The sequence below is a fragment of the Leopardus geoffroyi genome, chromosome C2 (assembly GCF_018350155.1).
Source record: "Leopardus geoffroyi isolate Oge1 chromosome C2, O.geoffroyi_Oge1_pat1.0, whole genome shotgun sequence".
Lineage (NCBI taxonomy): Eukaryota > Metazoa > Chordata > Mammalia > Carnivora > Felidae > Leopardus > Leopardus geoffroyi.
This window is the reverse complement of record NC_059333.1, coordinates 56,285,783-56,298,313: the sequence shown is the minus strand read 5'-3', so window position 1 is coordinate 56,298,313 and position 12,531 is coordinate 56,285,783. Positions and strand designations below refer to the sequence as shown.

Below are 12,531 nucleotides of genomic sequence, written 5' to 3'. Positions count from 1 at the left end.
AATTACCCTAAGGGCTTGTTGAATTCTGAGTCCTGCCCTCAAGGATCCAGTTCTGGAAGGCGTCAGTAAACTGAAGCTGAGACCTTGCAGACCACACTTTAAATGTATAAATTGATCTGGGCTTAGTGGGTCCTAAGACTGATGGACCGGACCATTTTACTAAGGAAGGAGAAAGCCCAAAGAGAGACCAATGGATGCCGGTACTGCCATACTATTTGTGAATGTTTTCCTTTAATAGCTCTGGCTTCTTAGAGTGACCTATGAAAACATCTGTGACTCTTCCAGCCTCATCTCTTATCCCATCCTGCCTTGTCACATCCTGCCTCCAGCACTTATGCTCCAGCAACTTCCAAGTGCTTGCAGTTTTTTCTGCATTCATTTGTCCATCATTTGCCTTAGTGTTTTCTATTTGTTTGTTTTGTTTTTATTTTTTGAGAGAAAGCGTGAACAGGGGAGGGGCAGAGAAAGAAGGGGATAGAGGATCCAAAGTGGGCTCCCCGCTGACAGGAGTGAGCCCCCTGTGGGACTCAAACTCATGAACAGTGAGATCATGACCTGAGCTGAAGTTGGTCACTTAACCGATAGAGCCACCCAGACGCCCCTTGCTGCTTGTGTTGTAAACAGCCAAATCCTTCCCTGTACCCAGCTCACCAGTAATGCAGATTTAATATTTGTGTTTAGAACTTGATCCGGGAGAGATTGTTATCCACCCCCTACAATTTAAATCTAATCTCCCAGTGAACGACACACCCATGGGCATAAATCAGTTATAAAATACCTCTGATTCTATTTTTTTACTCCCTCCATAATAACATCATTCAATCCAACATCAATATTGTCCTAGAAATGTTTTAAAAATATATTTTTTGATTCAGTTGCAACTTGTTAGCAAGAATTTGTCACATCTAGTTTCTCCCACATCTCACCTTAAAATAATAACAAAAATTTTATTCTATTTTTTTTTATTTTTTATTTTATTTTAAGTAAACTCTACGTCCAACATCTGGCTTGAACTCATGATCTCGAGATAAAGAGTCACAGGCTCTACCTATGGAGCCAAGCGGCTGCCCCTAAAAATCTTATTAAAAAAAAAAAAAAAAATCTTAGGAGTGATATTCATTACCCAACAGCTCAACTGTCACATAATGGACCGAAGGGAGTGCAAAACTGATGAAATTATTACACTGTCAGATAATGAGGGAGGGGAAGAAGAGGAGGAAGGAAAACCCCCCTCTTCTGGGAAACAGGAAGTAGACAGAGACATTTGCTTATAAAAGGAGAAATCAGGCTGGAAGCCCCCAGGTGAAAAGGAGTGAAGGGCCGGTGAACCAACCTTGCAGGCTTCACCTTCCCCTAAGTATTCCTGGAAATGGCGTACTCGAGTTATGAAAACAGCGCTCAGGTAGGTTTCGTTCCCATAGAATGGATTTTCCTACAGATTCATTTTTCAAAGTCTTTCTAGAGCTTGCTTATGTTTACTTCATGCCACGGGACTTCGTTTCTGAGGGTAAGAAATCTCCATCTTGGAGTCCCTCCTCTTTGTAAGTGGATTATTACTTTTCTTACCCACGATTGTGGCTCTGTGTCTATTTGGGTCAGAGTGAAAAACACAAAATAAAGATTTCCGTTCCCAGGCCGACGTAAGGGATGTATTCTGTAGAAAGACATGTTGCAGCTGGGCAAATGGAAAACCTAAAGAAACAATAAAAAGAATAAAAAGAAAGTGAGAAAGGGTATTGTGGATGGGGTCAGAAAGTGAAGTGACCAATTTGGTTTCTTCCCTTGGGGGAGTTTCTCCTACTCCCAAATATTAAGTATATGGATGACCGGCAAGTCATATCGCTGCTTCGAGCCTCTCAGACTCCACTCTCTGGAGTGGAGTAATATTCCCCTAATAACTTTTTTTTGAAGCTGACCAGTGAATGTGCATGGGAGTGCTTTGAAAAAGTGTTACACAGGGGTGTCTGTCTGGGTCAGCTGGTAGAGCGAGAGATCTTTGATCTTGGGGTTCTAAGTTTGAGCCCCACCTTAGGTGTAGATATTACTTAAAAATAAAATCTTGGGGAGCCACTGAGGTGGCTTAGTGGGTTAAGCATCTGACTCTGGCTCAGGTCACGATCTCGCGGTTCCTGGGCTCTGTGCTGACAGTTCAGAGTCTGGAGCCTGCTTTGGATTCTGTGTCTCCCTTTCTTTCTGCTCCTCCCCGGTGCGTGTGCTGTCTCTTTCTCTCAAAAATAAATAAACATTGAAACAAAAGCTTACCGGTGTTATACATATGCAGGATGAGAGTATGAGCAATGGGAAGCTATTGAGTCGGAAATAGGGGGAAGGGCATGGCCCCCTCGGATCTACTTGGCTGTTCTGAGAAGCAAGTATTGCAGTGGGACTGGGATGGAGTTTATTCACCTTTGGATTTGAGAGGAAAAGCTCAGTTCAGAAACTTAAGCACATGTTACTTTGACATTGTTCATTTAATTTTTGGGACTCGCCTAATTTGTAAAGTGAGAATACTGATAAATTATTAGACATGTGCTGTGAAGATTAAGTGAGAGAAATACAGAAAGCCCGTAGAGCGGGGCACATGTACTGGACAAAACCGGTAAATGTCACTTCCTTTCTAACTGGGCGTTGGATGTGTTGCTGCGATTGCAGCAGAGAGTAAACTCTCTGGTCGGGTTGAAATAAGGCCAGTATGCCTGGAACTTAGAAAGCTCAGGGGTCTTGAGCTAGAGTGGCAGGCAGGGGTCAGACTACAGAAATTTGTAGGTCATGCGTGGCCGTTTTTGATAAGCCATTGAAGTGTTTGGCACTACTCTTGATTTCGGCTCAGGTCATCATCTCACAGTCTGTTCCCGCTTCTGGCTCCATGCTAAATGGATAACCCGCTTAAAAGTCTCTCTCTTCCTCTGCCCCTCCCCTGCTCTCTCTCTCTCTCTCTCTCTCTCCTAAAAAAAGAAAAAAGAAAAAAGAAAAAAAAAGGCAGGAGAGCAATCTGCAGAAAGAATGCAGCTTGGAGTAATAGGGAATTACTGCATCTATCAGTGAGAGTTGATGATAGCTGGAATTGGGAATCATCAGGAATCATGATAGAAGATGGGAAGGCAGGAACACATTCCATATAGTTTTAGCAGATAAAATAAAAGTGTTTTAGTGGAGGGAGAGGAAGGCCTTGAGGGAGATGGTTTCCCTAAGCTCAAGACATATCCTTTTGTCTACACCCATCTGTACATCTACTTTTGTCCATTTTCTCATTGTTTGTCTGGCATTTATTTATTTATGTATGTATGTATGTATGTATGTATGTATGTATGTATGTATGTATTTATTATTTTAAGTAATCTCTACACCCCATGTAGGACTTGAACTCACAACTCCAAGATCAAGAGCCACGTGCACCATGGACTGAGCTAGCCAGGCACCCCTGTTTCTCTTATCTAATAAAAGGTCTGCTAATCAACATCAAATTCAGGGTATCACCATAAATTTGCTCTCCAGCCACCTACTGGCTTCTGAGTTTCTTATCAATTGTGCTCTGAAAATAAGCAGTTTAGGTATATGGCATCCAATGAGACTCTGTGGTTGACCTTTCCCTTTCCAGAATTTCTCTGAGGAGGCATTAGAGGAAGAAACTGTGGTTCTCACATTGGTTCCAGTTAATGAAGAAACTAATGAAGAACATCAGGTGGAACCAAGTGTTTCTTCAACTTCAGAAGTTGGCCTGGAGATGCCTGGGACAAACAATAAAGGTATGAGGACAGTGATTGCTCAGTTTGCTGCTCCCCCAGCTCTGGGAAGCCCAGGGAAAAGATTTCTCCTTTTTTTCCTTAAATCTCACCTTGAGTATCTGTGGTAAGAGAGCTCTCAAACTCCTAGACTTCATTTATTAGGCACCATGACTTGCTCTTAAGACACAAAAATGGGTGTGTCAAGTGCCTTGGACAGAGCATGGTCTTCTAGTCAGCAGACTATGAATTCAAATTCCCAACCTATGGAGCTCAATATTCTTTCATTTTGGTTAATGCATACTTTACATACCTCTCGTAAAGACTAAATTATTTTTTTCCAGCGTCGAGATATAATCAACATCTAACCTTGTATAATCTTAAGGTGTACAATGTGGTGATTGATACACATTTATATTGCAAAATGATTACCAAAATAAGGTTAACGAGCACATCTATCGCCTCACACAGTTACGCCCCCCACCCCCACCTTGTGGTGAAAACATTTAAAGATACTCTCAGCAATTTTATTTTATTTTATTTAAGTTTTATCTTGAGAGGGAGAGAGAAAATCCCACCAGGCTCTGTGCTGTCAGTTTTGGGCTCTATCTCATGAACCATGAGATGACCCACGCCAAAAAGAAGGTTAGGTGCTGAAATGATTGTGTCACCCAAGCACCTCTACTCTCAGCAACTTTAAAATATACAGCATATGGGACAGTTGGGTGGCTCAGGTCATGATCTCAAGGTTCGTGGGTTGAGCCCTGCATTGGGCTCTGTGCTGACAGCTCAGAGCCTGGAGCCTGCTTCAGATTCTTTGTCTCCCTCGCTCTCTGCCCCTCCCCTGCTCAGACTCTGTCTCTCTCTCAAAAATAAATATTAAAAACATTTTTTTAAAACATACAGAATAATATTGTTAACAATAGTCACTATGCTCGGCCCCTGGATGGCTCAGTTGGTTGAGCATCTGACTCTTGATTTTTGTCTCAGGTCATAATCCCAGGGTTGTGGGATTGAGCCCCATGTAGGACTGTGCACTCCAGGGTGGAGCCTGCTGGAGAGTCTCTCTTTTTCTGTTTGTCTCTCTCCCCCTTGCCTCCTCCCCTTCTTGGGCTCTCTCTCTAAAAACAAAATAAGTCTTAAAAAAAAAAAAAAAATTAAAAAAACCATAGTCACTATGCTGTACATCAGATCCCCAGAACTTCTGAACATCTTATAACTGAACATTTGTATCCTTTGATCAACATTTCCACCAATTATTAGTATTTTGCTTGATAAGTACTTACTGACCAAATATCTAGCAGCTCTTAATGTCATGACCCTTTAAATCTGTTCTTAGTGTTTCACGTAAAAGCATCAAATAAGTATTTTCAGAATGATTTTATTTTCTGGACCAAGGACTTCAATGCAAAGTAAACAGTGACAGGTTACACCTAAGCAGAGTGAGGTGAGATGGGATGCTGACCAGGAAAATGAGGTGGGCAGACAGAATGCAGGACCTTTGTTGGTTGGGTGATTTCTTTGATTTCTCTCGGGACAACTGGTATTTTTGGTTCAAAATCTAGACATTTTGGAGTAGCAATCCAAAAAAATGTTCTGTCCAGGTGTTTGTTGATGGCAGTAAAAAGTTGTTGTATGTAATGTAAAAAAACCTAGGATTTGGAATTTCAAAATGTAGGTTTGAGTTCCAGGTCTGCCAGTTAATGGAGATGTGACCTTGGGTAAGTCCTTTAATTACAGAATCTATTACTCTACTTGTAATGGAGGGGAAAAAAAAAAATATATATATATATATATATATATATATATATATATGTAAATTGGGTTATGAGAAATTAGCAACAACTTTGTTAAATTACAATCTTAGAAATATTAAATTGTTACTGCTTTCGTTTCCTTCTTTTTTTAGTTTGTCATCTTCAAATGAATGAACAATTCAAGTCTTGTCCAAAACATAGTTGTTGTAATACACCAATCCTTCCCTTGCCAACCAGTTTGCCTCCGGTTAATAAAGTACGTTGGGACACTTTGCGAAGCTGGTGCCAACAATTTAATTTGAGTACCGATGGCCGGGTGAGTACACTGTTGGGAGACTCTGCTGCACAGAGTAAGTGTGGAAAGCTTTATCAATTTATAATTTTTATTTCCCCTCTTAATTTCCTTAGAAAATAGATGTTTATTTGAGGCTCCAGAAACATGCTTACTCTGAAATAAACGAGGTGAGTAAGAGGTGTGGTGACAATGTTAAGGTGAGTTCTGACTGTGAATTGTATCTACTCTCCCACCATCTCTATATGTTGTATATGTAAGGCAAGATTTCTCAGCCAGGGTTATTGACATTTTGGATAAAGGAAATGTTATATATATGATACAAAGGAATATTATTCAGCCATAAAAAGAGTGAAATCTTGCCATTTGCGATAATATGGGTAGACCTAGAGGGTATTGAGTGAAATAAGTTAGACAGAAAGACAAAGGCCATATGATTTCACTTATATGTGGAATCTTAAAAAACAACCAATCAAAACAAAACAGAAACAGACTCATAGATACAGGGAACGATCTGGAGGTTGCCTGAAGGGAGGGGTGGGGGGGGATGGGCAAAATAAGGGATAGGAATTGAAAGGTAGTAACTTCCAGTTATAAAGTAAATAAGACATGGGGATGCAACGTACAGCATAAGGAATATAGTCAGTAATGGAGCAACTTTGTATGGTGACAAATGGTACCTAGACTTAATGGTGATTGCTTGGTAATGTATGTAAATGTTGAATCACTGTGTTGTACACCTGAAACTAATATATTATTGTATGTCAACTCTACTGCAATAATAAAAAAAGAAAAAAGACTTGACATTTGGGGCCAAATAATTTATTTGGTGGGGGGGCTGTCTGCTGCATTTTAGGCCTAAACATCCCTGGCCTCTACCCCCTAAATGTCAGTGGCAAGCCCCTCTGCTTCCCCAACCCCTAGTTTTAACAGTCAAAAATTTCTCCTAGAAAACTGCTGCTCTAAGGGAACTAACAATCCTAAATCTTTCCCACACTTATATACATGGGCCAATGTATAAAGAATGATAAAATTAACACAAAACACAAAAATCTTTAGGGCAGTAGCACTTCACTGAATACTCACCATGAATCACCATTTGCAGAATATTCCTAAAATATCACCAGAGGCCCAATTGCAGTCATGTTCGACAAAATGCAAGATGGCAACCAAGAGAGCAAGGATTCGGAAACGTTGTAAGAAGAGTGAAAGAGAGGAAGGGATTAATATAGTTGAAGTGATAACTTCAGCACAAGAAGGCATGTTGGCAGCGTGGTCAAGAATTGCTGCAAGAGCCAGTCAATCCAAGTCTGTGAATTCACGTCCCATTCCTGTTTCCGTGGAGACTTTTCTGCTGCAAGCCTCTGGTAAGATCAACCTGAAAAAAGTGAGCACTGGAGCCCCCAGCTGGCTTAGTTAGTCAGTAGAGGATGCAACTCTTTGATCTCATGGTCATGAGTTCAAGTTCCATGCTGGGCATGGAGCCTACTTTAAAAAGAAAAAAAAAAAAAAAAAAAAGTGAGTACTATTCCCTAGAAAGAAGGTTAAATTTTAGGGGTGCCTGGGTGGCTCAGTCTGAGCCTGACTTTGGCTCAGGCCATAATCTCACTGTTCATGAGTTCGAGCCCCACATTGGGCTCTGTGCTGACAGCTTGGAGCCTGGAACCTGCTTTGGATTCTGTGTCTCCCTCTCTCTCTCTCCCACTTGCTCTCTCTCTCTCTCTCTCAAAAATAAAAGAAAATTTTTTTAAGTTAAATTTAAAATTTTATTTGTCTCATACTGAAAGGTAGTAAAAAGGAAAGAGTTAAAATAATGTAGATTGATATTAGACTTATATATGGATTATTTTTTGGTTGCTAGGTAGCCAAGTTTTACCTGGACCAGTGTCTGAGCTAGGTGATTGAGTGCTTACTTTTTTATCATAAACCAAAGTCTGAGGTGGGAAGAAAGCATAATCTGATAATGTGGTCAGCCACAATCTGAGCCTTCCCCTGTCTTTCCCTACCTCAAGGCCTTTTTTTTTTTTTTTGGTTAAAATTTTTTTCAATGTTTGTTTTCTTTTTGAGAGAGAGAGAGAGAGAGAGAGAGAGAGAGCAGAAGGGGCAGAGAGAGAGGGAGACACAGAATCTGAAGCAGGCTCAAGGCTCTGAGCTGTCGGCACAGAGCCTGACCTGGGGCTCGAACCCACAGACCTCGAGATGATGACCTGAGCCGAAGTCAGATGCTCAACTAACTGATCTACCCAGGTGGCCCTGTTCCTTAGACTTTTAAACAAAGATCTTTTTGCCTGTTTTGTGTTGTTGAGGCAGTACAGTATAATAGTTGGGCAAATGGGCTTTGAATCAGAATATCTAGATCCATGTCATGGTTCTGGGAAAATTGTAATATTTAACACGATAAGCTTCAGTTACCTCACCTGTAAATAAAAGTAAATAGAAGGTCAATATGAATAATCTTCTTAAGAATAGATGTATTCGTACATGTAAACCACTTAGCAAAATCTTAGACACAAAGCAACCATTCGAAAATATTAATTGTCATCCAGGTGTGCCTGGGTGGCTTAGTTGGTTAAGCATCCAACTTTTCGCTCAGGTCATGATGTTGCAGTTCATGAGTTGGGCTCTTGGCTGACAGCTTGTAGTCTGGAGCCTGCTTCAGATTCTGTGTCTCCCTTTCTCTCCCTCTCTCTGCCCCCTCTCCCACTCGTACTCAGTCTCTCTCTTTCAAAAATAAAATAAAACATTAATTTTTTTTTTAAAGTTAATTGTCATCCCTTGTGCTACGTAATTTGTGAAGTTAGATTATAGTGTCTTTGGCGGACATTTTTTCATGCTTTTCATTCAGTTGAGTCATCAACAGAATATAAGAGCAAAACCCAGAGTGATGTTCTGAGACCTTGGATTAGCTGTTTATATTTGCTTCTCTTTCCCTCCTCAGGTGTCAGGTGGTGTGTGGTCCATGGCAGACCTCTCTTGGCAGACACAAAAGGTTGGGTTCGCCTGCAGTTTCATGCAGGCCAGGCCTGGGTGCCTGACACCCCCAAGAGGATGATTTCTCTCTTCCTGTTGCCCGCCTGTACTTTCCCATCCCCGGGCCTTGAAGATAATATGTTATGCCCTGAATGTGCTAAGAGGTAACCCTTAAGTATTTTTCTAAGTCTGACACACAGAAAAGGAGATGTCTAGATGGGTTTCTGAATAATTTAGTAGGAGAAGGTGGAGGGCCAATATATTCTTTTCTTCATTTGCTATATAGATTAGGCAAAAATAGGAAGCAAAAAACATAGTACTGGATTAGAACTCAGATAAATATGGCTTCTTAGAAATCTTAACAAAGTATCCAAGTTGGGACCTTAACTGCCTCCATTTTAGAGATGTATTTTAAGGAAAAAAAAAAAGACGTTAGAGTTCACCACATGTCAGATACCTCACTTGTGTATACACAAATATGTAAGACAAAATCCATGTAGCACGCTTGAATGAAAAAGAGTAAGGGAGACTGAAAATGTATGGGGAGGTATCAGGGAAATGCAAGTCAAAACTACAATGAGATATCACCTCACGCTGGTCAGAGTGGCTAAAATGAACAAATCAGGACAATATAGATGCTGGAGAGGATGTGGAGAAACGGGAACCCTCTTGCACTGTTGGTGGGAATGCAAACTGGTGCAGCCACTCTGGAAAACTGTGGAGGTTCCTCAAAAAATTAAAAATAGAACTACCCTATGACCCAGCAATAGCACTGCTAGGAACCTACCCAAAGGATACAGGAGTGCTGGTGCACAGGGGCATATGTACCCCAATGTTTATAGCAGCACTTTCAACAATAGCCAAATTATGAAAAGAGCCTAAATGTCTATCAACTGACGAATGGATAAAGAAGATGTGGCTTATATATACAATAGAATACTACTTGGCAATGAGAAAGAATGAAATCTGGCCATTTGCAGCAACGTGGATGGAACTGGAGGGTGTTATGCTAAGTGAAATAAGCCAGGCAAAGAAAGACAGATACCATATGTTTTTACTCATATGTGTATCTTGAGAAACTTAACAGAAGACCATGGGGGAGGGGGAGGGGGAAAAAAGAGTTATAGAGAGGGAGGGAGGCAAACCATAAGAGACTCTTAAGGACTGAGGACAAACTAAGGGTAGATGGGGGGAGGGGAAAGTGGGTGATGGGCAGGGAGGAAGGCACTTGTTGGAATGAGCACTGGGTGTTGTATTGAAACCAATTTGACAATAAATTATATTTAAAAAAAAAAGAAAAAGAAAATGTATGGGTAGTACCTACATTGGAGTAGCTTAGGGAAACTTCCCAAGGGATTACATGTACTGAGGAAGAGTTTACCAGTTGGAAAGTAATAATTAGGGCAAACCGCTCATCCAAATACATAGAACTGAAAGAATATGACATACTGAGAAATGGCAAATAGGTCAATCTGATTGAAGCTTATATTGACAAAAAAGTCTGGGAAGGGGAGGAGCAGATCATTGTAACTTTTATATCTATATATAAGGTTTCATGTTATCCTGTGGGTTGTAATTTCTTAGTCACTTCTATGACATAGACTCCTTTGGGAATATAACTACCTACTCACCACCCAGGGAAATATATATTGGGCATACACATAAGCTCTGCTTTAGATTTTATATAGACTGTAGAACTCCTAATGTTGATCTAGGAGTAAAAAATTCAGCTTTTGACAATGGAGTGGATGGAGGTGATATGAGAAAAGAAAACCAAGGGTTTTTTTAGGAAGTGAATTGAAATCTTGCAACAGAAACTAAATTTGAAGGTAAGAGATTACTATAATAATTCTGGAAAGATAGAATCTATGAGCCTGGCAAAGAATTTAAAGTGTAATGGAACAAATATAAGAAATGTAGGAGTAGAGGGAACAGTTGTTGTCTTACTAGATGGAAAGATAGAAAAGTCCAGTTCAGTGGCAAAGGATGGGATACATGGGTCATGCTGACCATGGGTCTAGAGTTCTGGGAGACACGTAGGCTAGAAAGAAACACATTTGGGAGTCTTTAGCATATAAATTGTGCATGGGAGTATGTAGTGGAAAGAACCCAAAAGAGAATCAGCATTTCAATGGCAAGTGAGCAATGGAGACTGAAGTACAGGTAGAGGCTGAAAGGTAAGTTAAAAGAAAGCAATGGGCAAAGAGTTTCAGAAGGAAATGGCCGGCAGTGAGATGGCCATTGTAAGACTATGGTTAATGTAGTGCTGTTGGGAATGTCAATTTAGGATACCATTGGTGGCCTTTTTGAGAGTATGTTGAGAAAGTCAGTAGAAACAGAATAGGGTAGTTACAAATTGGAGTAGAACATGTGAAGAACATAGGAACAGGACATATTAATAATCTGTTCTACCTGAGCTGAGAATGAGATAGTAGTTGAGGCAGCAATATCAAGGGAGCTCGTTTGCTTCCTTCCTTCTTCTTTCCTTCTTTCTTCCTTCCTCTCTTTTGCTTCTTCTTTATTTATAAATGGGAAAACCATGTGATCGAGTGTGAAGAGAAAAGGGGATGTGGGAAGAAGGTACAAGAAAAAAAGGGAACGTGTAAATATAAAGAAGTGGAACATGGAGCCGATTGTAGTGTATAGAATATGTGCCCTGATGTTAAGTGAACAATCCTTCCTTTCTTTACCATGTAAAATCTTAGGTGGTAGGGCAAACTACTAAGAAATGCCAGAAGTGGATTCCTGCTTTATTGTGGTTGGTATAGAATGGTCTATCTTATTGTAACAAATTTTCAAAATTCTTTTTCTAACTTTCTTTATAGGAATAAGAAGATAATGAAAAGATTAATTGCAATGGGGAAGGAGAGGCGACGTGGCTTGAATACATCAACATCTTTCCCTTTGAGTGGGCCATATCTTAATAAAGAATAAATGGTGGAGATCCTGTGGCTACTATTGATTTTCATCCCAGTGACTGTCGTGCTCTGTCCTGACCATCCTCAGTGTTGCCTGAGGCCTTGGGCACAGATGTGAGTGTCTAGATTCTGTGCTTGAGGTTTGCCAAGACGTGACTGCTACTGCTACTTCAAGTATTTAGTTATATAGAATATAACTTAGTTCTGTTTTAATTCATAGGTTTTTAAAGTAGTTTTAGGCTTTCAGAAAAAATTGAGCAGAAAGTACAGAGTGAAATACTGCCTCAACTCCTTCCCCTGCTACCAAAATCCTTCACCAGAGCGATGCAGGTGTTGAACCTACATTGACTTATCATTATCATGCAAAGCCCACGGCTTACAAGAGGATTCACTTTTTGTGTTGTACAGTCTATGGGTTTTGACAAGTGTATAATGACCACCTACATCCACCATTATGGTGTCATCAAAATAGTTTCGCTACTCTAAAACTTTCATGTTCTATCTACTCAGCACTCTCTTACCATCAACCCCTGACCACTGATCTTTTTACTGTCTCCATGGCTTTGCCTCTTCTAGAATGTTATGTGTTTGGAATCATAAGAAGCTTTTTCAAATTAACTTCTTTCACAGCAATGTGCATTTAAGTTTCCTCCTTTTCATGACTTGATAGCCTACTTCTTTTTGGTGCAGAATATTCCATTGCCTGCATGTACCTTAGTTTGGTTATTCATTCACATATTAAGAGTCATCTTGGCTGCTTCCAACTTTTGGAAATTATGAATAAAGCTGCTTTATTGTGTGCAGGGTTTTGTATGGGTATACCCTTTCTACTTATTTAGGTAAATACCAAAAAGCATGATTGCTGGATCGTG

General features: G+C 40.3%; 1 protein-coding gene across 1 annotated transcript; it reads left to right on the top strand.

The window, feature by feature from the left end:
• The first annotated feature begins 1,369 nt into the window (after positions 1-1,369).
• On the top strand, positions 1,370-11,696 carry DPPA2 (developmental pluripotency associated 2). Its single transcript, XM_045500975.1, has 7 exons — positions 1,370-1,402; positions 3,599-3,746; positions 5,632-5,795; positions 5,888-5,941; positions 6,877-7,138; positions 8,710-8,905; positions 11,567-11,696. Exons 1-7 carry the CDS (start codon positions 1,370-1,372, stop codon positions 11,673-11,675), a joined length of 966 nt encoding a protein of 321 aa, XP_045356931.1. The 3' UTR covers positions 11,676-11,696.
• The last annotated feature ends 835 nt before the right edge of the window (positions 11,697-12,531 follow it).

Coding starts and splice junctions, on each gene's coding strand:
- DPPA2 (XM_045500975.1), top strand. CDS start 1,370: ATGGCGTACTCGAGTTATGAAAACAGCGCTCAG. Junction 5,796..5,887: donor ATTTGAGTACCGATGGCCGG/GTGAGTACACTG, acceptor TAATTTCCTTAG/AAAATAGATGTTTATTTGAG. Junction 8,906..11,566: donor TGCCCTGAATGTGCTAAGAG/GTAACCCTTAAG, acceptor CTTTCTTTATAG/GAATAAGAAGATAATGAAAA.